This window comes from Opisthocomus hoazin, chromosome 19, assembly GCF_030867145.1.
Source record: "Opisthocomus hoazin isolate bOpiHoa1 chromosome 19, bOpiHoa1.hap1, whole genome shotgun sequence".
Classification (NCBI taxonomy): Eukaryota; Metazoa; Chordata; class Aves; order Opisthocomiformes; family Opisthocomidae; genus Opisthocomus; species Opisthocomus hoazin.
The window spans coordinates 7,102,345-7,128,658 of NC_134432.1; the positions used below are offsets into that span (position 1 = coordinate 7,102,345).

General features: G+C 54.3%; 2 protein-coding genes across 2 annotated transcripts; one reads left to right on the forward strand and one right to left on the reverse strand.

The window, feature by feature from the left end:
- Positions 1–1,343: 1,343 nt before the first annotated feature.
- On the reverse strand, positions 1,344–25,461 carry DPP7 (dipeptidyl peptidase 7). The gene is made up of 13 exons (XM_075439485.1): positions 25,323–25,461; positions 24,737–24,850; positions 20,940–21,079; positions 20,009–20,172; positions 18,000–18,135; positions 14,858–14,939; positions 13,023–13,189; positions 11,748–11,808; positions 3,758–3,876; positions 3,519–3,675; positions 3,151–3,215; positions 2,273–2,343; positions 1,344–1,746 (listed from the first exon to the last, which is right to left on the reverse strand). The coding sequence occupies exons 1-13, from the start codon at positions 25,390–25,392 to the stop codon at positions 1,608–1,610; spliced, it is 1,485 nt and encodes a 494-aa protein (XP_075295600.1). The 5' UTR covers positions 25,393–25,461; the 3' UTR covers positions 1,344–1,607.
- LOC104329731 (kelch-like protein 13) lies at positions 4,830–12,531 on the forward strand. Its single transcript, XM_009934878.2, has 4 exons — positions 4,830–5,911; positions 7,148–7,400; positions 9,183–9,343; positions 10,535–12,531. The coding sequence occupies exons 1-4, from the start codon at positions 4,853–4,855 to the stop codon at positions 10,928–10,930; spliced, it is 1,869 nt and encodes a 622-aa protein (XP_009933180.2). The 5' UTR covers positions 4,830–4,852; the 3' UTR covers positions 10,931–12,531.
- Positions 25,462–26,314: the final 853 nt, after the last annotated feature.

Sequence of the window (26,314 nt, forward strand, 5' to 3'; positions counted from 1 at the left end):
GTCTGTGGCCACGGCCACCGCTGCCTGCTTTTTTTAGTGTGGTGCTAGTCCTGAAGAACTGCTGGGGCACAGCAAATCTGAACTCAGAAAAGGTGGGGGGGGTCTGTGAGCGTGGGGGGTGAATACCAGAGTCCAGCACCTCGGTAAGGCTGGGAGGGGCCGCGCTGTGCAAGCCGTAGTTTCAGCAGCAGACCTGGAGCCTGACTTCACTACAAGCACAAGGGACGTGGGCAGCTCTTGGCAGGGGTGCAGAGGTTCTCAGCAGCACAAACGGAGGAGGCGCGGGTCTTATCAAGGATGTAATTCCACTAACAGTCCCAAAGTGTTTTTCTTTGGGGGCTGGAGTTTGACCGATTGGGTCTTCCACGTGCTGCCCTTCATTTCTGCGTACCTGAAAGATGGGATAAATGGGCTTCATCTGTTCTGCTCCTCCCGCCCTCCTCGGCGGGGTGGGCAGCAGCAGCTTTGGCCTTTAGTGCCTAAGAACAGGGCAGAGGTAAGCAGGTCGTATGAAGAGACACTTTTGTCAGCACCTGACTGTTGTGAAATAGCATCGGCGACTGACGTGGTAGCTCTGGGAACCAGGCGTGCGGTGGTGGCAGGGAGGGGAGGACCCCGCAGTGCAAACACTCAGCACAAAGCCTCGGGTTTGAGCAGCGTAACCACAGCTGCAGCAACGCTGTGGCTTCGCCTGCGTACGTGATGTAAGCCTTTGACCTGGGAGGCTTCTCTGCTAACTCGTAAAATCATTATAAATGGATCAATGGAGACACCCAATTGATTACCAGGATTTAATATTTTTGCAGTTATGCTAGTATTTATTGGTGCGTAGTAATTCCAGTAGGTAAGAATCCACCTGTTATCTGCAAAGATGAGTTTACTCCACCCAGGAAGGTGAGAAGTAGCCTCTTTTATCTTCTTTGGTTATATTACCAAGCCATGAAATTATATCATACACTTTAATAAACTTGTAATTTATTTTAAAAAACATCTGACGATGTCTGAAGTGGAAGTGTGCTTTACTGGTCACTAATACACAGCTGCTGAGTGCCAGCAGTGCACACTGGGATTACTGTGTGGGAATCTCCAACTCGGCAACTGGAGAGCTCTTGTGTAAGTTAAAAACAAAAGCAAACAAAAAAACCCCAAACCCACAGCACTGGGTGAGGCTGAGGGAGCCTTGGTTTATGTAACTGGTCGCTAGAGGAGTCCCCTGTGAACCTGTGCAAGTGACGACCTTGCCTCTGCTTTTCCATTAGTCACCTGATATTTACTTTCTGTCTAAAAACAATTTAGCTTCAACCTTAAGGTGGCTACTGCAACCATAATATTTAGGACAGTGATGAGTTTTGGGGCTTTCAGGCAAGCTTTTATTATTTCCACCATTAATAATCCCTTCTCATTCCGGGGGTGAGCATGAGACCCACACACACAGTGTGGTTTCGGCTTCAGTCGGTGGCTTGGCCTTTTGCTTTTCTTCTGATGCTTGATGGAGGCAGGTGGGATGCTTCAGAAAGGCGAATCCCCCCGTCGCAGCAGAGGCAGCAGCACGGGCGCAGCTCGGCAGGTTCTCGCCGCGCTGTACCGGGCTGTGGGGACGGACGTGTTCAGAGCCTGCCTGCGGACGCGCCCCAGCGCTGCTCCCGTGCTTGTTCCATCCGTGCGGATTTTACCCAGCCGTCGATGATGCTGGCTTCGAGCTTGCGCACCGCTGTGACGGACGGGGGATCGGCTGCGTTGTGTCCTCTAGAGAAAGCAGAGCAGTGCGAGACAGTCAGCAGGCAGCAGCTCCTTGCCTCTGCGCAGGGAAAGCCAAGGCAGGGAACTGAAGGACAGCGGTTATCTGGTTTCTACTTTGTGTCTACACCCTGCAAGACAACTTGCGGCATCAGACCCACGGGGAGGTTGGGAGGCTGGCTCGAGAGCCCCCAGCTCTCCCTTGCATCGGTGGCTGCTGCCCTTTGCTCTGGGCCTGGAGGCTGATGCCTAACGCCAAGAGACGCTGGACTGGTCGCTACAGGCTGTCACGTGCTTGTGCCAATCCCTGTGCAAGGACACGTTCTCAGGAGCGTACGTGAGCTTAGTGCCCGGCTTCCCTGAAGGCTGCCGGTGCCCCGTGCTGGGGAAGACGACTGCTCCTCCACAGGGACGCTGCAGCAGTCTGGTATCCAGCCCCCTTTACTCAAAGCATCTCTGGGTTCGTTGCGGCCAGCTAAGATCGAACACCCAGGGCAGGAGGATTTTGTCGGCCAAAGGAGAGTTCAGTACTTACCGGAGATCTAGGTGATGAGCGCCTCCTTTAATGGTCAACGCAATTAGTGAAGGACTCAGGCTGCTGTTTATCTGGAAAGAGAAGGAGCAGAGAGAAACCCTCGCCATGTTACCAGGCAGAACTGGACATCGGTTCTGAAAACTGGAAGACGAGCTGGGCAGGACTGAGGAAAAGCAGGGGCAGAGACCTTGGCACGGCTGATACTGCGTGCGTGGCCAGCAGTCCTAACGAGCCACATGGTCTGTCTCAAACGAAGCCAAGGCTTCCCCCACATGAACACTGTCAGCCCGTTCCAGTACAGGCAGTCTGCACTGACAGGCACCCTTGGGCCCACACACCCTGCGCAGCTGGGATTGCCAGGCCAGCCTAAACCGAGGAACTCCTGCCTTACAATCAGGAGCTCAACTAACTCAAAATCCAGTTCTGCGTCATTTTTAAGTGTTAAACTAGAGCTCTGCCACCACTCTGAAGCCAAAACGGGCCCTGGTTCGAGTCGCTGCTAACAGCAACTGCTGGGTATCGCAAGGTTTGCTGAGCCTGGAGACAGCGAGGAGCACTCGGCTGCCAGCACTCCGAGCAAGTCTCGGCATCAGAACGTGACAGTTGTGGTTTGGACCCCGGGTGCTGGGCGAGGAGGCTCCTGCTCTGTCTGCGCTAGTGAAGCCACCTTTGCTGCATCAGCTCTCCTGGCTGATGGACTCTGTTCAGTGTGTCCATCGTTAACGTCCCGAGGCTCCCGAATGGCTCAGCATAAAACAGCCGCTTGCAGGAACTCAAGTGGGCTAAAGACGAATCGCCAGCGCGGCTGTGAAAGGGAGCGGGATGCGGTGCGTCCCCTGGAAAGCTGCTCTCTGTGCTCGGTGCGCGCGCGTGCTTACCCCACCTCCAGCCCACGGGTCCAAGTCTCCATTTGAAAAAATGATGTTGCTTGCAGTTTTCAGGTCTGAAATTCAGAGAGATGACATGTGAGAGGCCTCCTTCCTGCCCCTTTACCCAGACATGTTTGGCTGCTGCAGCAAATGTGGCTGAGAGCAGAAAACAGAGGAGAACAAAACAAATTCTTGGCAGTTTTTAGGTTTTCCGCTTCTGTCTCACAAAGGTACAGGAAGGTCTGTTTGGCTCAGGTCAGCACAAGGCTGTGACTTTCTGCCAGGACTTGTTGGTGTGCTGCGCCCGTCCCCACGGAGCTCAGAGGGGGACAGGTGGGCAGGGGACTGCGGAGGGATGAGCTGCCAGCACAACTCACCTCCTCCCCAGAAGTTTGTCTGCAGCCAGCGTGCCCGTGGCCTGACGCGCCATTTGCTCTGACAGTACTGCTCACGCATGGCCTCCGTGAAGGGCAGCGCGGGGAACATGTCGGTCACGTTGTTGCTCTCGAAAGTTAGGTTGATCTCGGTGCAAACCTAAGAGAGGTGCAAGAGGTGTCGCGGTGTCGGGGGATAAGCAGGGCAGCAGCTGGGACCTGCTGGTGTCCCAGCACCTCACCTGGTAGTCCCAGGCCTCGGCGTCTGAGCCGATGCTGCAGCCCGTGGGGTCAGCGCAGGCCTGGTACAGCTGGTATATGTCGTAACACTGTGTGGAGCCGGAGGAGTTGTAAAACACCCCTGCAAGGTGGGAACACAGCACAAAGCAGCCCGTCAGCACCTCTGCTGTCTCACCCACTGCCTCCCGCGTGAGCCCCATGGCCAGGACCCAGCAGAGGGGTAGCTGTCCCGGATGGGCAGAGCTAGCAGGGCCTGCGCCAGCGTTGGGCTGCAACCCCAGCTTTGTGCCAAAGCTTTCACGCGTCTCGAGCCTGGCTGCGTGATGCCCTTTGCTTCTGCTGTACCCACAGGGAGGAAGAGGCTCCTAGATGCTCTCTGCTGTCTCCGCTCGTGCCCAAAGCCAAGTGACTGGCTTGCTGGTCCTTGGGAGAGCCCTGGCCTCCGGTCCCTGACGCTCCCAGGAGCAGGCTGCGTACTGGACGTTAGCAGAACGCTTCCAACGGAATGGGACGCAACTGCTGAGACCTCCCCGCCCCCACCCTGAAAGCAGCTGCCATCTGAATGCATCAAATTCAGTGAGAGGGCCGAGGGTGGCACGTCACAGACAGGATTTTGTTTGACTGTTGTTCAGGAAGGGAAAGATGGCGTGTGCAGGCTTGCCCAGACGAAAGAGCACCTGACCGGGCGGCCCGGCGAAGCATAGCTGGGGAGCTGCCAAAGAATGCGCCGCTTTTTGTGCGGATGGGTAGTTACCAGATAGCGAGGAGGAGGAATGCGGCTACGCCAGTGGCCGTCCACTGCTGCCAGTGTCACAGCCCACAGGCAAAACCCACAAACACTGCGGGTTTTGTGCGATAGCCAGCACCAACAGCTCCACTTGGAAACGGGCTGGCGCGGCTCGGCAAGGCACACGGCGCCGGGCTGAGGACGGAGGCTGCTGCCTTTCGGATGGCTTCGCGGCGTGGGCAGCACAGCCTCAGCTCCTTCGAAGCATGAAACCGCTGGTTCGGCTGCAGAAGACAGCCCAGGAGATGCACTGAGCGCGTGCGGCAAAGAGTCCTGGGGGGTGCTCCCGGGCTACGCAGCGTTCGGAGCGATGCTGCTCAGCCCGCAGGCCGGCACGGCCAGGCTCGTGTCGGACACCTACCTCGCGAAACTCCTGGAAGGGCTCAGCAGCCTTCGCTCGCAGGGCGCGCTGTGTGACGTGACGCTGGAGGCAGAGGGGGTTTGCTTTCCAGCCCACAAGATCGTTTTAGCGTCAGCAAGCAATTACTGCAAGATCCTGTTTGTTGGAAACGTGACGAGAGCGGGGAGCCCGGATGGTAACGTCCGGCTGAAGGCCGTCAGTGCTGCCGGGCTGAGGAACGTTCTCAACTTCATTTACTCCAACAAACTAGACCTCTCATTACAGAATATCGAGGAGACCTTCAAAGCTGCAGAAATCCTCCTGGTTCGGGAGGTGATCCAGCTGTGCTTCCGTTTTCTGGAGGGTTGCTTGAATGGTGAGAACTGCATGGATGTTCTTAACATTGCTAAAAAACTTGGCCCAGCAGAGCTGAGACAGAAAGCCATGTGCTGTGTAGGGCAGCATTACAAACAGATCCTGGCTGATCCTCAGTGCCTGAAAGACCTGGACCGAGAAACCCTTTGTGAGATTTTAGACAGGACGGACACGGCGGGATGCAGCGAGCTGGAGCTGTTCAGAGCCGCTGTGAGCTGGCTGCAGCACGACCGGACGCGGCTGAAAGACGCAGCGGATGTTTTAAGGCGCGTAAGATTCCCGCTCATCCCTTTACGGGAGCTGCAGAGCTGTGTCCAGGAGATGCCCCTCATGAGGCTGGACTCCGGCTGCCGACGGTACCTGCAGGAGGCTCTGAATTACCACTCCCAGCCGTACGCTCAGCCAGTCCTGCAGAGCCGGAGCACGAACCTCCGCTCCGGCTCCGCCGTGCTGCTGGTTGCCGGCGGCAGAGCCGCTGACAACTGCGTGTGCAGAGAGATGTGGGCTGCAGACCGGAGCTGCAGCACCTGGCACAAGGTCGGGGATCTCTGCGTGCCAGTGTACAACCACTGCGTCGCCGTCGTCGGTGGCTTCCTCTTTGTCATCGGGGGACAGCGCAAATTTGATCCCACAGGAAAGCAGCCATCAAATGAGGTAGGACACGAGAAACCTTTAGCCTTGGCAAAATGGCTGGGTGAGGAAGGGAGGGAATCACTCCTCTTGCCCACCACACATCTTTCCACCTCTACATATTTCTTAGTGCTCCATGCAGTACTGAAAGCCCTTGGGAATACGGCTTCCAAACCCTCTGGGAAGCAATCGGGTCCTGCCCTGGTCTCACCTTGCTCCTACTGTAAATTGTCATCCTCATCTGGACACAACTTCCACAGCACAGGTTCAGCCAGGTCCATGCCAGTCAGTCGAGCAACTCCATCACTGCTTCCCCTGTCCCCGCTGCTGCTGCCATGGGACTCGCGCTCGGGAGGCACGGTTAAAGCCTAACACACCACTTGAGAACGCTCCTTCCTTGGTTTTGCCCTTAAAAGGCAAATTTGCTTTAGCTCCCAGAACCTTCCCCTGCTGCCTGGAGAGTAAAAAGGCTTGTGCAGGATTTTATGTTTTCCTAGATGGCTTCAGTGAGCTTGCTAGAAAAGCCAGCGTGTTTTAGTTTCCCATGCTCCGTGGGGGCTCATTTCAGCACTGTTCGTGGTTCAGCGTGCCGCTGCCGACAGCAGCTCCCCAGGGCTGCCCCGGAGGCAGGAGGGTGTGGAGGCAGCGGGGCTGCAGCACTCGCCGCATGCGGGGCTGCAGGCACTGCCTGTGCTCAGCGACCTGGGCTCTCCAGCCAGGCCTGACCACACAGCCGCAGGGACGAATTTGCTGCTGAATGAGACACGAGTGGAAGCTGAGACTTAGCAGAGGTGCTGTGCCCCCGCGGTGATGCCACCAAGGACGAGGAGAGGGGAGGCCACTGCTGCCTTCTAGGCGAGAGCAGCGGGCAAAGCTCAGCCGCTTTCCTGACTCCACACTCAAACAGAAGCAGAGATGAAAATGTGCGTGTGTAAATCTCACTGCCACAGTTCTCAGCTGACACACGCTAGCTGGTTTTTGATTAAGCCAACGTGTTTCCCCTCCTGCTTGCTGCAAGCTGAGAGCACAGCCTGTTCCCAGAGCCCCGCAGACCTGCGGAAAGGCTGTAACTGAGCTCACGGCTCCACTGGAGAGGGACCGCTGCATCAGCTGGCTGCCACTGGAAGGTTTATATTCAGCAGGTCTGAATATAAAACCTTCCCCAGCCCAGGGAGAACATTTATCTGTTCTTGAAGCCAGAGGAGAGGCAAGACAGCCACCTGCTTTCTGCTAACCATCGCCCATCTGCTGTGATCCTAGGTTTTCCGATTTGATCCCCGCAGCGCGTCCTGGCTCCAGGTCGCCAGCATGCTGGAGAGACGGACACGCTTCCACGCAGACGTGCTGTCTGACTGCATCTTCGCCGTGGGTGGTGGGACGCTGCTGGGGACCCTCACCCGCACCGTGGAACTGTACCAGCCCGCGGCCAACAAGTGGGAGTTTGGGGCTCCTTTCCCCACGCCGATTGCTGATCACGCAGGCACAACCCACAAGGGAATTCTCTACATTTCAGGTGACAGAGCTAGCAGAAAGCACTGTATTTTCATATAGCGTCACTGATTTTTGCTGGCATCTTAATGTCGCAGTCTAAGCCTGCACCTACACCAGTAACACCCACAGCTCCAGTGTCCCTTTCCTGCTGGGTGAGCACAGCCTCACTGCCCTCCGGAATGGCAGGAATTATTTTCTTTCCATGACATTAAAGGTCACATCATCTGCTTGCAATCCACACCCCTACTCGCCTTCGACCTTGCAATAAATCCCAAACCTTTCCTGTCTGAAACAGTAAACCAGGAGCAGGCTGCCGTAGCGCTGGGGGTGGGATTAAACCCTGCCATTCATCTGACTGGAAGATGTGGGACTAACCCTGCTGCGCTGCTTTGTTAACCGGCACAAAAAGCAGCACAACGCAGGCTCTAACCCTCCTACCCACCGAGCCCGTACAGCTCTTGCCCTGCAAGGGGTCCTCAGCTGTTAGGGGATTGCTGGCAGATGGTGCGGTGTGCTCAGCAGCGGAGCAGCGTGGGCTGAAACGCTTCAGGACACTGTGGGAGCTTCAGCTTTTGCGGGTACTAATTCGGACTTGAAAGATAACCTTTGGTTTGTCCCAGGGAGAGCGCTGTGCTCTTTGTGTTATTGCCTCTACATTTACCAGTCCCGGGCCGTTCTGTCGTCGCTGTAGGCTCCTGGCTTTGCTAACCAGTGAGGGCCAGCTGCGACTGCTGCACTCATCCAGTCCAGCCTAACCTCAGCCGCAGAGCTGCAGTGCCGGGCACGGCTCTGTGCGGGGTGGCAGGCCCGAGGGCCAGGGGCCGGGAAGGCAGCATGGGGGGTGTCCGGCCCAGGGGGGTACCCCGCCGACAGCAGCCTGGCCGGACAATGGGTCAGCTGGGCAATGCCTGGGGCTCGGGTTCAAGCCCCAGTTAACCTCTGTTGGTCTCGATTCCCACCAGAGAGCAAGGACAAAATTGCCTCGCAGAGCTTCAAACACACCGTAGTGATCTAGGCTGGATACCACCATACCCTTACCTACCTGTGGCATCCACTTCCTTCGGAACTAGTGGGGTAACTGCAAACTGGATTTGGCCAGCCCACGGCCCTGCCCAAGCAAACCGAACAATTAGGAGCATCACTTCCGTACGGGATTTAAACCCAAGCTCCAGGCAGACCAAGTGTCATGCCCATGTGAGCTGGGGCTTACTTCCAACACGAGATACCGTCTTCCCCCTTTGCAAAGACTGCCTGCAGGCGGGAATTCAGCAGGCAGGCACGGCCCTCCCCACAGCAGCACCCTCCTCTGCAAGGAGCTTTTTGTAACGCATCCCTAAAATGCACAAATGAGTGCCTAGTAAAGAAAAAAGTTGCCACCAGCACTGGCCGCTGGGCTGTGACCTTCTGTCAACGAGCCAAAGTTCAAAGAGCTTTGAACACTTTCCTTTCAAACCACTATTCTGTGACTGCGTGTGCTGGAAGCAGATTCCCTCATTAAAGCTGTTCCTGGTTACACCTGAAATACCCCAAGAGCTTTATTCAAAAATCTTTTGTGGAAAATTATTACAGAAAGAGCTGCAACTGGGAAGGGGTCTTTTTTTTTTATTCCTCTTCAGCATACCTAAGAAGCTCAGGTTTTAAATTTCACGCCGCATCACCTCTCCAGAATGGTGTGAAATTTTAAACCTGAGCTTCATAGGTGTTTTAAAAAAAAAAAAATCAGCTCTGCTGATGTTTGCGGAAGGTTTGCTGGGTGTCAGAGAGGATGACAGACAGATTTTCAAGGCTTCTGCTTTCCTTCCAGGGGGCTTCTCTGGGGGCAAAACCATACGAGACACTTACAGCTACCTCCCTCGCCTCCGACGCTGGATTGGCAACAGTGCCATGGCTTTCACCCGCTGTGAGCACGGGATGGCTACTGTCAGGGACAGGATCTTTTGCATTGGAGGAAGGACGCTAAAAGGAGTAAGTTCATTCGCTCTTCTAACCCCAAATCTGACCCAGAATGGAGTCTCTGTATTGCTCGGCCCTGACCGTTTTACCCACCATGCTGACCAGCAACTGCATTATTTTTGGTCTCTCAGTGGACGGGCACAGTTGTGAGTCAGGCCAATAAGCTTACGAAAATGTCCCTGCCATTGCAGCTGTGCGCATCAGACGCTGCCCTGTTGTCACACTCTATTTGTATGAGTACAAAGCTGTTCGAAGCATTTTTTTAAATAGAGAAAACATATGGTGGAGGCGCAGCCTGCTAATACAGGAAAACCCAAGGGTGAAACTGGTCATGCACCTCCCCTGCCCACCTGATTTTCCTTGTTTGAGCTGAAAGGGGGCAAAACGCTGGCGGATGGGAAGAGGAATGGGCTGCAGTGAGGACACTAGCATAGACTTTAGGAAAGATGGGCTCAAGTCGTGGAACGCAAATAAAGTCTCTTCAAACCCGGATTTCCCTTCTCTGAAAGAGGAGGGAAAGCACTGCCCAGCCGTCTGGGGAGGGTGGGCTGGGAAGAGACCTGACAGGGACTGGAGGGCTCCTCGAGGAGAGTCCCACTCCCTGAAGCCAAGAGAACCGAGTTTTCAAAGATCATTCAGCAATTCCCGTTTGAACGTGTGAAGACTCAGGGCCTGCCCCATTTTACCACGGCGGGTATGGTGTCTTTTGAAGGAACAAGGGTGCCTTAGAATACTTAATTGCTCACTGAGGAGGGGACAGAAATCTGTAAGGAGAAACTGCACATCCAGGCTGACAGCAGGTTCCTCCAGATGACACAGCCTCGGTTATTGTCCACAAGTCAATGCAGTATAGCTCTCTTTAGATGATTTTCTTCACAACGTGCTAAATGTCCAGACAGCAGGCAGGACCTGGGCTATGCCGGCTCCAGCAGGTCCCTGTGACCCCTTGCTCAGCTCACTCCTCTCACGTTCCAAGAAGGAGAAAGCTCCTTTAAAGCCGTGCCATTCTGGTATTTTATTCAGTTTCTTTTGAGGCTCTCATTGCTAAATGTGGATTGAAAACCTGGCACCTTGAGTCCCACAGTATTCAAACAGATGTTGAGACACTGGTTTTCTTTATCATGAGCCAAGCGAGCCTGACGTGACAGTGATACCCACTCGAGGCGTAATACGATGGGTGAGTGTTGGTCTGGTTCTCTGCAGGCAGAGGAATGGATTCACGTCAACGAGACGGAGTATTATTGTCCTGTAAACAATCAGTGGACAACGCTAACGCTGTCTTTCAACTGCTGCCAGTTCAGCATCACAGCCCATGAGTCCACGCTCTACGTTGCAGGAGGTGCGTCGCTGCAGCGCATGCAGAAAGGCGACAGTGTTTTCCTGTACGACACAGAGGGGCAGGAATGGCAGAAAGCGAGTCCCCTGCCTAAAGCCCTGGTGGATCATGCCTCTTGCATGATTAAACTGTCCCAAGCGAATGCAGCTGGCGAGATGGGGAGGGGTGCAAAGTGCTCCCCTGCGGGCAGGAGGAAAAAATCTACCCTCAGCTTGGCCATCACAAAGGAACAGGAGTCCCACTCTGCCTCAGAAAAGAAGTAGGATGTGAATAGGTCAAGCAGACCTGACAGTGTTTGCCGAGACGTTAGTATTTTAACAACTCTTCTAGTTGCCAGTCAAATATCTTTAGCAGTGATTTGGAACTGCTGCCTTTCTGACTTGGTGCTGTCATGATGATGTGCATAATTTTCAAAAAAAAGAATGAGTTCCCAATCCTAGTAAGCTGCATTAAACCCATAAGGATTTCTTAAATCATTTTTTTGTCATTCAGAACCTGTTTTTCTGAATAATGACCAATGTAGAAATTTTTAATGAGCAACTTGAGAGACTTTATGAGGAAGTCTTCAACAGAGCTTTGAATTCTCTAATATTTCCTTACAAACACTGCTGGCTGACTAAGTACTCACAGAGATAAACGTACGTGATGTATTTAAGACTGTCTTGCCACGGGACTAAGACCGTAGGGCACTGTGATGACAACCTTGTCCTCAACAAGTGGACCAGAAAACTTCAGTGAATGTGCACTGAACCTGTGACTGCTCCAGCCAGAGTACGGGTAAGCTTTTGGAGAAGAACCAAGTACCTTAGAAGTCCACATCTCACAGACAGTCAGCAGGCTAAGGGGCTGCAATGGTTGACCAACATGATAAGTTTGGAAAAGCGAGAGAATGAGCCCATGGGCCACCATGGGAGATCCCAACGGAGAAAGCCAATGTGGGCCAAAATGTCCCAGTGGGAGACGGGAGTCGCACCGGCTCCCATGATACACAACCCGCACAACACTGCAACAGCTCTACTTACAGGTGCTTCTAGAAAACAGGGTGTTAAATAAAAGACTAAACTGATAATATTAACTCACCCACAAGAGCAGCCAGGCCTTGAATTGGGTCTGTGTGGGCCAGGATTTGTTCACAGCCGACCTGGATGGGACACATTACAGGTAAACTGCAGACAGAACAGTTAACAGTCTCTGCTCCATGGTGGGGCTAAGCTGGAAGAATCATTAGAATTATCACTTACACATTTCATGGTTCAGCAAGGGCCTAATGCAACAGGTTTTTGGTTTTTTTTCTTTTTTCCCCCTTCTAGCAACTAAATACATAGAAACAGGGAGACAGGGCCAGGACCACCAGTTCCTTTACCAAGTTAAGCAGCTGTGCAGAGGTCACAGTGATACACAACAGATCCTTCCTCCTGTGATCAGAATATTTTAATGCCCTTCTCAAGGGGGGTAGAGTAATAATTTCCATTTTACAGGTTGTTAAACAGACCCTAGGAGGGAACTGGATGCCCACTGGTGCCCGAGACAGCACCTCCCGAGTCCCAGCCCAGGGCAGCCTGTGTGACCTCTTGCACAGCGTGCATTTTGCTCCAGGTAGGTCTCAAACCATCAATGCCACAAGGCCAGAGGCAAATAAAGTGCTGTCGGTGTGGTGTGCTGGAGTGCAGCAGAGAACAGCGGCACGAAGCTGACAGCACACCAGAAGAAACCGAGAATTGCAACAGCAGCTGGTGACTGGGATCAAAGCTGGGACATGACAAAAGCAGCTGGTGCCTGAGAAGTCTTTGTAACCCTCAGAACCAGGCCCCTTCCCACACTTTGCCATCTCCGACTCTCTTGACAGTGTACAGGTTTCCCTGTCCCCACAGCAGCAGACATTCCTCTGCGTTATACTCTAAGGTATGGCATCTTCCTGGGTGATACTTAGAAAGGAGCCTGATTTTTTACATCTCCATCTCTATCCACCAAGAAAAAACAAATGTATGAAAGTGTGTTGAAGTGGGTTACAACAAAACTACATTTTTTAAAAAAGCTACAGGTTTTTAGTGTTTAAAAGCTGAAGTCAACAAGCTTGCACAGGGCTTTGTGTCTAAGGTGAAGGCAGAGCAGGGTAGGAGTGGCTGCAGCAAACCCTCCTCGACGAGCCTTACGGCAGGGCACTTCAAACACAGCAGTCACCATCGCGGAGAAGTTTGAAATGTGCAGCTTTACTGCCAGAGCGGAGGGGCTGCCACATCCACCGCCACCTCCCCGTGACCACCCCCACAGCGAGCGGCCGGCAGCGTCCCAGGCTGGGCGGTCACCGAGGTGCACACCAGCAGCCCTGACTCTCGCCTGCGTCCCGGGACTCACCTTCACTGGATTGGCAGGGAGGTGACCCATGAAATCGGTTTTGTAAGGGTAGTCCATCATGGCCATCATGGTGAAGGCATTTCTAGCAAACCCAAAAAGCTGGTAAACGTCCTCCTTGTTAGAGATCTTATTGCACGTGGCCATTTTGCTGCTGATTTCATCGTAGGCTGCAGAAGGAACGAAAATGAAAGGCACAAACTTCAACAGAGGAAAATAACACCAGGCTTCAGCATCGTGTTTCACTCAGGAGTAAGTAGATGCCATAACACACAGGTGAGGTTTCTCGTGGGAAGGACACATTACATCTAAATTTCCACATGCATGGATGTCCAGGCACAGCCTCTCTGTGCAGCTTCACGTCCCAGCTGGCCCACGGCCCGCGCTGTGCCCCTCGCAGAGCTGCAGACACCGCCGCGGGGAGCTCGGGGGAACCAGCGCCCACTGGGACCCGGAGAAGAGCAGCCTGGGACGAGCCCACCCCGCCGGTGCCCTGCCTGGCTCACTCCCCGGCTCTGCTGTGCCCTGCACGGACGTCTCCCCACACGAGCTCTCATGCAGGAGAGCAGGGTGCAGCGCACAGATCCCAGTGGGAATCACTGGCTGGAAGAACTGGCAGGGGAAAAAAAAAATAATCAAAAAGAGAAAAGAAAAAGGGAGCTCCTTGGGAGCTGGGTGCATTTGCAGTAAGAATTGCCAAGTAAGAACAGTCCTCAAAAAGTCACAAGGGACTCCTGAGACTGCCTTCAAACTTCAGTGTGCTGCAGAGGTCAGCTGGAGTCAGGAAATCTGTCTTTGAAGAGATTCCTTCAAGAGGTACCCATGTACCATTGCATTTCTGCTGGGGAAAGCTGCTCCCTTCATTTTCATCGCCCACGTTCTGGAGTCGCAGCCCCCGTCGGTCCCCGTCCTACTCCACAGGCTGCCCACTGCAGCCTGGCTGCCTTTACTTTGAAACCCGAGGCCTGGGACCTGCCTCTGGGTACTCACTTGAGCCTAAGCCTGAAACGTGACCACCTTATCCACCCCGCTGCAGAAAGGGTGGCCCAGGCAGAGCTTCAGGACCTTGGCTATTGCACAGTAATGTTTTTCCTGCTATGATCCAAAGCTGAACAGGGTTTTGGACCCGCGGCTCCTCTGGGCAGTGGGGGACCAGCCCCTGCAGCGAGGCAGTGGCAGCAGCTGTCGGAGGCAGACATCCCCTTGCACCACAGAGCAAGCCAGGCCTCGAGACAGACCAGGAACCCAGCACCACGTAGGGCTCCCAGGAGATGCGGCATCAGCCCATGATATCTGCTCTGGCCGACATGGGAGACACTGCAGAGATCTTCACCAGTCCCTGTCCTCGGCTTCACCTAACTGTCCAAGGCTGGGGATATAAGAGACGGCGATGGCTGCTTCAAGACCTAGATTGCCTTCCAAATATTTCTCAGATATGTCCAGTGAGCTGAGCCACGCAGCTGTCGTACCCACCTGGGCAGTTCTCAGCGGTGTGGGTAGTGAGGACAAGCATCTGGTGAAACATGAGGCTTCACCAGCGTCAAATGCGGGTGGTTTGCACCTGCGGGTGTTTCTGCACTTTGGTGCAGACAAGACAGTTTCATTAGCACTGTGCAAGCCCCCACACAGATGCTTTCATTTTTGTGTCAGTTACTAATTTAATGCTACCTGAAACTGTTCATTACATCAAAAATCAATCCTGCAAGCAGAAAGAGCCGGCCAAGCGGGCGTTTGCATTGATTTAGCTGAGCCAGTGGAAGACCAAGCTGAAGTAAACCAGAATCAACCTTTTTTTCCACGTGGCTGGGACTGCTTGCTGCGGGGCTGTCCCTCCTTACCTCCACGCAGGCACAGATCCTTGATCTGCTGGAAGGCTTTGCGGACAGCTGTGACGCAGCCTGGGCTGGACTTCTGAAAATCCTGAAGGGACAGAAAAGACACGGGATTACGGTTGCACAGGGGAGAGATGTGTGGAGGCTGTGCTGGGGAGAACTGCCAGAAGTACCAGGAGATGACAGGAGTTACTGACCCACTGTCAGAACCTCATCTGCGTCTCCAGGACCAGTGACACCGGTGCTTCTGCCTTGTCCTCCAGACAGTCAGCACATCTCAGCAGAACCCAACACACAACAGAGTCCTTAGAGTCCTTCCAGCTGCACTTTGTCTATGAGAAGGAGCTATGGAGAAGTCAGTTACCATGGGGGGCAGAGCACTGGTTTGGGAACTGCTTTTCTTCTTAAGCCTGTCAGTGACCTGCCAGATGACCAAGGCCATGTCCTTTTTCTTGGAAAAAACATTACTGAACCTGAAAAAGCACTTTAAGGTATGTTTGAAGAGCTGTGGCTGGTTATGCTGGTGGAACAAGTTGTTTCTGTCACTGAGGGCTCCAGCAACCCAGACTGTTTCTCTTCTGTCAGCTTGTAAGGCAGTCTGAGATCTGGCAACCAGTGCTTTGTAATAATAAGAATTATCAGGGCTCTGTTAAGGTCCCTTTACCCTGCTAGAGTGATGGTTAAGTAACCACAAATCACTAGCTAAGCATTTGTCTTACAAAGACCCAGCCTCAACTGAAAACAGATTCGGGACCTTTCTTTTATTCCTAACTCTGCCTTTGTCTCATAGTTAGGCTTCCAGGAATCACTATGGAGTTTTTCACATGTTTATGCGGGCATCCCTTCAGGGTTTCTAAATATCCTGGTGGATATGCTTATTGATCTTCATCTACTAATGGCTCTAATGGAGTGTGGGGACGGATTGGCCGGGGACAGCGGAGCAGGTCTGCTCCCCACTAGGCAATGCTGCCTGGCACGATACGGAGCCACCACCCATTCCAGTTCTCCCCCGCAGACCCTTGCGGACCCAGGAACAGTTCAGCTGAGCTGTGGCAGAAGCAGAGGCAGCAGGCATTACAGCCATTCCAAGGAAAGCTGTTCCCCCTCCAGGCTGCCGGCTTTACTCTTCTGAATCTCCCCTAACTCAGAAGTCCAACCTGATCTAGTTAGTGGTGTCCCTGCTCGCTGCGGGGGGGTTGGACTAGATGACCTCTAGGGGTCCCTTCCGACCCAAAACTTTCTATGATTCTATCTGAAGCCGATGGCCTGAACAGCCCCTGCAGCCGCAGCCTTAGGGGAAGCTGCGCGTGGCTGCAGGAGCAGTACTCATGCAGCGGCTTTCTGCCCAGCTGCAGGTCACCAGTTGGCATGTATCCCAGAATCACAGAACGGTTCGGGATGGAAGGGACCCTACAGATCATCTCATGCCACCCCACCGGCCCCGCCATGGGCAGGGACCCCTTCCCCCAGCCCAGGGTGCTCAGAGCCCCATCCAGCCTGGCCTTGAATCCTGCCAGGGAGGGGGCAGCCATAGCTTCTCTGGGCAGCCTGGGCCAGGGCCTCACCACCCTCATGGGGAAGAGTTTCTTCCTTATAACTGATCTAAATCTCCCCGTTTTCAGCTTGAAGCCATCTCCCCTTGTTCTATCATACACCACATAGCCTAGTCTGCTGCAAATGCCTTATGCAAAATCAGCTTTCTGCCCTTTTCTCACTTCCCCAGTGAGCTGGAGGCTTCTGACACGAGCTGGAAAAGCTCAGTAAAAGTCACAGAGAAAGCTGCTTTGAGACTATGCAATCTGACTCACGGCAAGAGAGACCTCCTGCAATGATTCATGGAAGGTTTGTGCCTTCATTAGAATTAACAGCTCTCAGGGGTGTTCTCTCACCAAGAAGAGCAACTGAATTCATATTTCAGATGCACAGATTGCTTTTATGCAAATACACTGAAGGTGGAAGGAATTACTTTGAAAAGAACACAAAGTGCTTGCTTAGGATCTCAGCCCAGAGGTCGGCTCACCACTGCAGAGAGAATGTATTTTAAAATTAATTGGAAAGTTTTGTCCACATGAAAAGGTCAAAGCCCTGCTTTCAGAGGTGTGTAATGACTCACAGCGTATTCACAGTTGAAGCAAGACAGAGCTATCAGCCGAACAGGACTTCTGAGAAGGAATTAGCTTCCACCAGGGAAGAATTCCCACTGCAGGGCCTGTTAGATGATTAAGTAGTATTACGTTTTTTGTTTTAAAGGGCATACTTTTAAGATAAGATGTCTTATATTCTCTTATAGACTTATAGAGTTTCAATTGTATTTTATTGTGTTCATTTTCATATTATAGTCTCTTCGTAACACTTACTGGTAATGCTATCTGTCCTGTCAGTCTATGCATTGGAATAAGGTTTTCATATATGTGCATAAGAGCAAAAAGACCACAAGTTTCACGCACAGGTAGTTCATGCAAAGCCATCTGTATCGCCCAGATCTAGAAATGTGTATCAAAAAAGAGGCCAAACAGACACCATCACAAGGTTTCAGTACTACCAGGTAGTACATTTCTTTCCTTATAAACTGAATGTAAGGCAGTCTGAAGTGATTCCACCTTCCTATAGGTCCTACGTCCTCAAAATGTGAAAGCTACACTTAAATGTTGGCTTTAAGTGAACCCAGGACACCTTGCATATTTTTAGTTAGTAAAGTGAAGATTTCCAAGCTCTTCACTGAAATGCAACCATCTCGGGACTAAGGAGCTGCTGTGAATCATTGATATCAATGCAAAATATGGCACTTTGGGAGAGGATTTGAAGAACAAATTATCCAAAGGGGGTTCAGGCAGGCACAAAGGAAAACTTTCAGGCTGTAATATGGACAAGTCACTAGAAATGGGAAAGTGAATCCTTAGTGGTACTAAATGTGCTGGAACCGAGTCGTGCTGCTCATCAGAACTGCACCTTTGGGCCCAAGCTGCACAGCTAAGGCCGTGCTCAGCCACTGCATCTGCAGCCACTGCTTTTCCTTGGGGGTTCCCTGCATTCCCTGCCCAGCACTGATGCTGTGAAGACAAGTGTCTGTTTAAACACATGGAAAGTGAAAAAAATCCAGCCACCTTAAAGGAAGAAAATAATGCCCCTGAAAAGAGATGCTACTTACTGCTGTTACATCTCTGAAGAACTGGGTGGGGTCTCCAAGCCCAGCCACAGACAACAGAGGAGCACTGGCAGCTAATGCTCCAGCCACAATGTTTGGGTATTTCATCCTCATGTAAGCACTCAGCATTCCGCCATAGCTGCCACAGAAGAGACAAAAGAGTTATTTCCGCTAACAGACAGCTTTTAACATAGTAACTCAAAAGTTCAGGCCAGCATTCACAGGCTCACCTAACCTAAGGCAACAAGAAGCTTATGGATATCTAGCAGATGCCATCCTCATGTGAAAAGACCCAGTTATGGTCAACCAGCAGCACACGATGTGTTCTTACTGGCCTTTCCCCAAATGCTCACACCAACTCCAGTGGGAATGGAGCAGCCCAGTTTGCTTCTGCAGCCAGACGTAAATCCTGCCTCAATATTTAGCTCTGCACCACCCTGAGCGTGTCCCGACAGCTTCAGCGCAGAACCAAGTGGGGCTCAAGGGAAGCTGTCACTGTTCAGTAGGGGAGGGAGACATATTTTGCACACAAGATTAGAAAGACTAGCTAGGCTCTTAGCAAAGGGTGTCCCTGACCACCACAGAATGTGCAGCCCTCTCTGGTGCTGAGAAGTGGAGAGTATTCTCCCTGGGCACCCCAAATAACAGCTCCACAGATGATCAGCACAGAAATAGGGAAGGGGAGACCTTAACAAATACCACAATCAAACTCAAAGCCACCTTGGTAGCTTCACTGCCAGGGCCACGATCTGCAGATATGTAAAGGGTTGCTAGATAAACCCAAGGTGACAAAAGTTACTCATATGACAATGTTTGTGGACAACAAAGCGTCTGAGGTCGCTCCTGGGGGTGGCAAATGACATCCCCAAAAAGCAGGTAAAACCTGGTCTAACTCCAAGCTTACAGGTATGCAAGTGTCCCTCCCCACCACCTCAGGTGGTTGGAGTGAACAGCATTCCCACACCACCCACGTGTAAAGCAGCATGCGTTGCTCTAACCCTGGCCTTGCCAACAGGCATCACCTGAAACCTGCCACAAGTAATTTCAGGTTAAAGTTTGGTAAAGTTATAGCAACAGAAGAGGCGGGGTTTTTTCACCCATGGGAAATGCTGTGCTGCTCCACCACTGCCAAATTTCAGTGTTCTTCTAGTGGGTTTAGTGCTGCTCAGGGCCGCTGCAGACTGAACGCTGATTTACAGACACAGAGTCTGACATGCAGCCCCGCGCGCAGGTCCTGCCGAACCCCTCTCCCACCTCCCCAGCCCAGGACAGCTCCCGGCCCTTCCTACGCTGTCCCCACCGTCACAGCACAAACCCTGCGGAGATCAACAGTCCTGTCACCAACACAGGGAGCTGGAAGCTTAACAACAACTGTTGGGTCAAACGCTTGTTCGCTCGCGGCCACTGAATCAGAAGCCCGTACTTGGTGGAAGCTTTTTAAAGGGAAGTGTCCCTCTACTATAAGCGTGGGGGGCCATTCTGGAGACAAGGACATTGCATCAACGCCGCTCTGAGCTGCAACAGGGCAAGCACTTTGGGGAAGGACTCCTGCTAGGAAGCCAGGAGCAACCAAGCAGCAGGCTGCAGGGCAGAATTACAAAGGACCTGCAATGAAAATGGCTAGATGTTGTTAAGGAGGCTGTGTTTAATAAAAAGCGAGGTGACCTCTGGAAAGAGTATTTTACCAGTCATCAGTTTTCTGTGTTTCCATCGTAAAATGTTCTGATGCTGCAGGAGGAATTTCCATTTTCTGCACTTCTGGCTGACTCAGACGTTGAACATGCCTAGAAACATCCAGCCAGCAGTCACAAATCCAGACTAAGTCCTGATGGCAGTGCTGACCAGGACCTGGTGATGAGCTCTTGGGAGCTTGGGCACAGGGGCATGTGCTCTCTATCAGATAGCTTAAAGCTCTGCCTTTAGAACTTGCTTGAGAGACAAACAGATCAAGAACAGCATGCCTGTGGCTGGGAAAGGATGCAGAGAAGGGAAGGAGCACACACAACCTTTACCTGCCTCCAAAAGCAATGACTGGGCAGTCTGCAGCACCGTACTGCTGCTTAAGCGCAGTAATCAGCACTGCATAGTCAGCGAGGGCTTGTTCCACAGTAAGCAGGCCGGTCTTCTTCAGCTGCGTCGACTCCAGTCCAAACGGAAGAGACTTCCCATAGTACCTCTGAAAGGAAAGAGAGAGGCTGCGGGAATGCTGGTGTCAAGGTCTGCGCCTTCGCTGTTCTCGCTACAGAACCGAGGTAAGTGTGCACACATAGGACGCGATAACAGAGCACGTGGTGTCCTCTAACTTGTTCTTGGCTGAGGAAGCGCCTTGTCTCCCGCACCCGATAAACAGAGTCCTCCAGGACACACCCTGTAGAGGATGGACAATCCATGAGCCGCTACTGCAGCGCGTGCCCGGTGGGCCCTTGGCGCGTGTCTCCTGAAATCCCCAACTAGAAAAGGGAACAGGATAATCTCTCATGCATTAGTTGTGGAACAGTAGATTTAACAGACTGGTGTGCCTCTGAATGTGTGCTGTGTCTTTTAATAGAAAGGTTTGCTTGGGACTTCGCAGGCTAGAGAGATTAAATATTGGCCAAACAAAATAGCTCTAGTCCAGTGTGGAGTTCAAGGCCTGTGGAAACTACCCACAAAAGCACCGGTCTGAAGCAAATACACCAGGGCATGGGTTTTACTGAACTGCAGTCTGTATCCTGGATTGCTGGTAGGCATGGTACAAAAACCTCAGAAGCCATGGTTAAGTAAAGAAGAGCTGCTACCATGAGGAGCAAGTTTACAGCAGGCAGACCTCGGTTTCACGGCACAAGATGTTATTATTTTTCTGGACCTGCAGAAAGCTGAATTCAGTAATACTGAACAGAACATGACTCTATAGTATGCATAATGACTAAAATATACACTATGCATAATGACTAAAATACTCACATGCTCAGCAAAAATCACAAGTGCTTGCTGTTCCTCTGCTAATTCAAACATGAAGTCAGAGTTCTGAGCAAAAGTCCAGATGTCACCTTCATTGCCAGTATAGAAAAAGATGGGTCCAAATCCTTTCTTCCAGAACTTTGCTGAGACAATTGACAGAAGCAAATTAAAACAAACAAACAAACAAACAAAAACCCAAACAGAAACCATGAGCATGAAATAACTCTACATTTGGTGAGTTTGGGCAGGAGCTTAACAGAGAAGAATTCTGTGAACAGGCTGATCCCCGAGAGCCGAGCTGGGGAATAAAGGTGCTAGAAAGGCCAGGCTACAGAAATCTCTCATTTCAGTGGGGGTAAATAAAAGCTTCCGTGAGATCAGCACACAGCCTGGAACTTCCACTTCTGCCTAAAGTCTCTGTTCTGCAAGGCATTTGGAAACAGCTGCCCCCCAGAAGAGCGATTCCGCGTTTATATACCCTTTTCAGCCAAACCCATCCCAAAACATTTGCACAGATCACTTTTCCCACAAAACGGACGTTAGGGAATTGCCTGCATCTTTCTGCTGCTCCTGCTGTGATGTGGAACGCGGAGCCAAACTATAAATCACGTATCACAGAAGGGCTTGGGTTGGAAGGGACCATCAAAGATCACCCAGTTCCACCCCCCCGCCATGGGCAGGGACCCCTTCCCCCAGCCCAGGGTGCTCAGAGCCCCGTCCAGCCTGGCCTTGAACCCTGCCAGGGAGGGGGCAGCCATAGCTCCTCTGGGCAGCCTGGACCAGGGCCCCACCACCCTCAGAGGGAAGAGTTTCTTCCTTACAGCTGATCTAAATCTTCCCGTTTTCACTTTAAAGCCATTCCCCCTCGTCCTGTCACTCCAGGCCCTTGTAAACAGTCCTCTCCAGCTCTCTCACAGGCCCCTCCAGCCACTGGCCGGCTGCTCCTCCCCAGGCTGAGCAGCCCCAGCTCTCCCAGCCTTTCCTCCCAGCAGAGAGGCTCCAGGATCCGAGGATCATTGCTGGGGCCTCCTCTGGCCCCGCTCCCACAGCTCCAGCTCTGTCCTGTGCTGAGGGCTCCAGAGCTGGACGCAGGGCTCCTGGGGGGTCTCAGCAGAGCGGGGCAGAGGGGCAGAATCCCCTCCCTCACCCTGTGCCCACGCTGCTGGGGATGCAGCCCAGGATATGGTGCCGCTGATACACGTTATATATGTAACACGCGCAGATATGTGCATATCATATGATATATTATATATATGATGATATATGAAGATGATGTGCTTCATCTGTTCATAACTGAAGGCAAATGGAGACTGGCAGGACAAGCCAACCCAGGACGTCAAGACTTGCTTGGCTAACAAAGAGTTGCTTTAGTGCCTGCTGACTTTACCAAACACTTGATTTCAGCTTAATCTTAAATTGCACAGGAGAGGGATGATAAACAGCTTTCTTCAACAACGGACCTCAGACCGTCAGTTAAGTGTTGAGCTCAACACATTGCCACATCCCCCAAAGGGACGCTCTGGCAGCAGTCGTCCTGCGGACGCCGTGCCGCTGGTCACACGAGGCCCTTTCCATTACCAGAGAGGCCTCAATTCAGTTCTTGGCATTCTCAGCCAGACTTGCCAAGGCGGATTTGGCCTGGAAATGGGTCTGAAACCTTTCATTAGCGAAACCGCTGCTCTGTGTTAACAAAGCGGCTGATTCTCTTTCTGGGTTGCACTTGCTTTGGGTATCAGGTAGGGAACAGAGGTGCTATCGTTACTCTGGCTTTTCTTCTGATACGCTTCATGGCTTCTGGAGTAAACAGCCCTTCACAGGGGCCAAACCCAAACCAGCCAGGTTGCTTAAAAAGGTCTCTATTTTTAGTCTGAAGTCCTGGGGAACTGCCAGCTAACCTCAAGGCAGTCAGATGCCTGCTTGTGAAATAATCAGTCTCCTTCAAGTTCTCGCTGACCATCTGAAAAGCCTCGTATTGCACAAGAAGCAGTAGAGGGGAAAGAACTACCCACAGGAATTTTGAGTAAGGAACTATTTGTAAACCAGCAGAACTGCAATATTAATGTTTTGTTTCTCATAAATATTCTTCATCTCTGCCCAGGACACACAGACAAAACATAACACTTTAAAAAGAAAACAAATAAAAGTTATGCAATGCTTTAAACCAGGTGATCCAAAGTTCTGGTCAAAAAGTGCCACTTAATGCATGAAATTTCAGCCTTGGGTGTGCTACCAAAATTCACTGGCATTCCCACATCTTTGGGCTGAACCGGTCCATGAATTCACGCTTGGTGAAACACGTATGACGGGGTGCAGGGGCCGAACAAGCTGCAGAGCCACGGGCGCCGTGAAGCAGGGGATGCTGCATCGGAAGCTCCGGGTGCGGGCAGGCACCAGGCTGGGCAGCACTGCCGGGAGGCTCTGCTCGGGGCTGGTGCTGTTCACAGCTCCACCTTTGCTCTGTCCCGGCGAATCTCTCCCAGATTCCTCCAAGCAGGCACGATTGAAAAACACGTGATGCTGGTGACTGAAATTCCTTTCTTTTTTAGTCACAGGCTGTTTAGAAAAGCCTTGCTGGAAGCCCTCATTGTTCAGCAAGGCTTAAGCTATCTGAAGTTGCAGGGTTTTAAATACCGCGAAACACTGACCCAAGAGGAGTTATCTTCACTCCTAAGAACGACGGGTACAGAGTGCAATGTTTGGGTCACTATTTGCTTTTCCTGCTGCAGTCACAGCACCAAGTTGCACTTTTAAGAGATGCTGGGCGCAAGTATAAATGGGGAGAGGAGTGGCTGGAGAGCAGCCCTGCGGAGAGGGCCCCGAGGTGCTGGGTGGCAGCAGGCTCAGCAGGAGCCAGCAGCGAGCCCTGGCAGCCCAGAGGCAAACCGTGTCCCGGGTGCATCAAACCCAGCCCGACCAGCTGGGTGAGAGAGGAGATCGTCCCGCTGGGCTCTGCGCTGGTGCGGCCTCACCTTGAGCACTGTGTGCCACGCTGGGCCCTGCCAGTTACAAAGGACAGGAACGTCCTCAGCTGTGTCCACAGGAGGCAAACCACGCTGGTGCCAGGGCTGGAAGGCTCTGAGGAGCGGCTGAGGGCTCTGGGCTTGTCCAGTTTGGAGAGGAGGAGGCTGAGGGGTGACCTCTTTGCTCTCTACAGCTTCCTGAGGAGGGGACGTGTAAAGGGAGGTGCTGAGCCCTGCTCCCTGGGATCCAGCGATAGGACGCCTGGGAATGGTTCAAATCTGCAGCAGGGGAGGTTTACACTGGACATGAGGAAGCATTTCTGTACCGAGAGGGTCGTCAAGCTCTGGAACAGGCTCCATGGAGAGGGGGTCGATGCCCCAGGCCTGTCAGGGTTTGAGAGGCATCCAGACCCTTAATACCATGCTGCAACTGGGTCAGCCCTGAGGTGGTCCGGCAGTGGGACCTGACGGTCATTGCAGGACCCTCCCAACTGGTCTGCTCCATTCCACCCTGCGGCCAGCTGAGGACACGCGCGGAGCCAGCCCCGGTGCGAGCCAAAGGCAGCTCCTGCTCCGGACAGGCCCATCCCCAGCCCTGCGGCCAGACCGACAACCTGAGGGCAGGCGAGGAGGACACAGGCCACGCCGTGGAGAACAACGGCCTCCCTCGCCTCAGCTCCCAGCGACTCCGCGCCGCTCAGCACAGCCCTCCCAGCACCGGGCACGCAGGCTTCTGCCCCAGCCCGGTTCAAGCCCCGCAGACAGAGCCACAGCCAGGCCCTGCTGCCGCCATGCCGGGGCTGGGAGCTGCTGGGCTGCCGCGCGACCCCCGGCACCCACCTGAGACCAGGTACCGCTGCGGGAAGGTCTCACTGCCGCGGGTCTCGAAGCTGAAGTGGTCCCGCACCTGCGGGAAGAGCCGCTCCTCCAGGCCGGGCCCCGCCGCCCGGGCAGCTGGGGGTGGGCCGTCAGCCCCGGGGAAACCGGCAGCCCGCGGTCCGGGGAGCGCGGGGCACCCGCCCGGGGAGGTCGCGTCGAGGTCCCGCCCGGGGCCCAGGGAGGCCGGTGCGAGGCCGGCTGGGGGGGCCCACCCGCGGCAGGGCTGGGGGAGCGGGGGGCGGCAGGGCCCCGGCGCGGGGTCCCACCCGGGGCAGGGCCGGGGGGGCGGCAGGGCCCCGGCGCGGGGTCCCACCCGGGGCAGGGCCGGGGGGGCGGCAGGGCCCCGGCGCGGGGTCCCACCCGGGGCAGGGCCGGGGGGGCGGCAGGGCCCCGGCGCGGGGTCCCACCCGGGGCAGGGCCGGGGGGGCGGCAGGGCCCCGGCGCGGGGTCCCACCCGGGGCAGGGCCGGGGGAGCGGGGGGCGGCAGGGCCCCGGCGCGGGGTCCCACCCGGGGCCGTGCGGGGCGCGGCGGGGCCCGGGCACCCACCGGGAGCGGCGCGGGCCGGCGGCAGCGGCGGGAAGAGAAGCGGGAGCAGGAGCGGTAGCAGCGTTTCCATGGCGGCAGCCTAGCTCGCGCCTCTGCTCCGCGCGCACCGGGCAGCCCCGGCGGCTGGTCACATGATCCCCGGGCTGCCGGCGTCACGTGGCCACCCGCTCCCCCCCGCACGTGATCCGGGAGCGCCGTGCCCACCGCGCTGCCGCCATGTTGCAGGGGGGGGGGACACGTTCTCGGGCCCCGTGGAGGGTGCGGGGTCGGGGCCGCCGAGGTGGGGCAGGGCGGTGCGGGGCGGCTGGCGGGGGCACGTGTGCCCCTCTGAGGGGCCTCCCTGTCGCTGCCCGCCCTTCGCGGCTCCGGGCTCGGCGCGGGGCCGGGGCAGCGCTGGGCAGGGCCGGGGTCCCCGGCCTGGCCTCGACCCTGGCTGCCGCTCTCCGCAGGGCGCCGGGTCCGTGGCGGCCGTGCAGGGGCGGGTGGCGGCAGCTCGGGCCCGGCAGCTGGGCCCGGTGCGCCTGGAGGTGAGGGCGGCGGGAGCGCAGCGCTGGGGGGAGCTGGGGTGAGGGTCCCCGGTGGGGTTCGCTGGCTCCTGCCCCCCTCCGTGGTGAGGGAGCAGCAGAGGGGAGGGGGTCTGGAGGGCGTCAGTGTGTGACGGGAGCGGAGCGTGTCCCTGTGGTGGTGGCACGCTGGTGTCCCTGGAGCTGGGCGTGCTGGGGGGAGAGGGAGCTTATGCTGCTCTGAACCAGGGGGGAGCAGCATGAAGGCATCTGATGGGTGATTTCCGTAGGTTTTTGGCTCCAGAGGGAGGCCCCAGCAGATACCCAAAGGGCGTGAGGCCCTGAAGGAAGAGGGGGTGGAGGAAGTCTCGCTGCACGCTGGGCAGGGCTCGACCTGCTGGTATGGTTGTAGGTAAACTGGACAGTCCCTGTGCTCCAGCTTGACTGTGCGAGGCAACCGCTCTATAAACATGCAGAAAAAGGCCTGGT

Excerpts from the sequence above, each read along its gene's own strand:
- LOC104329731 (XM_009934878.2), top strand. The coding sequence starts at position 4,853 with ATGCTGCTCAGCCCGCAGGCCGGCACGGCCAGGCTCGTGTCGGACACC. Across the intron at positions 5,912-7,147 it reads GAAAGCAGCCATCAAATGAG|GTTTTCCGATTTGATCCCCG; the intron begins GTAGGACACGAG and ends CTGTGATCCTAG. Across the intron at positions 7,401-9,182 it reads GGGAATTCTCTACATTTCAG|GGGGCTTCTCTGGGGGCAAA; the intron begins GTGACAGAGCTA and ends CTTTCCTTCCAG.
- DPP7 (XM_075439485.1), bottom strand. The coding sequence starts at position 25,392 with ATGGAAACGCTGCTACCGCTCCTGCTCCCGCTTCTCTTCCCGCCGCTG. Across the intron at positions 3,676-3,757 it reads CCGAGGCCTGGGACTACCAG|GTTTGCACCGAGATCAACCT; the intron begins GTGAGGTGCTGG and ends CACCTCTCTTAG. Across the intron at positions 2,344-3,150 it reads ACCCGTGGGCTGGAGGTGGG|ATAAACAGCAGCCTGAGTCC; the intron begins GTAAGCACGCGC and ends TTCTCTTTCCAG.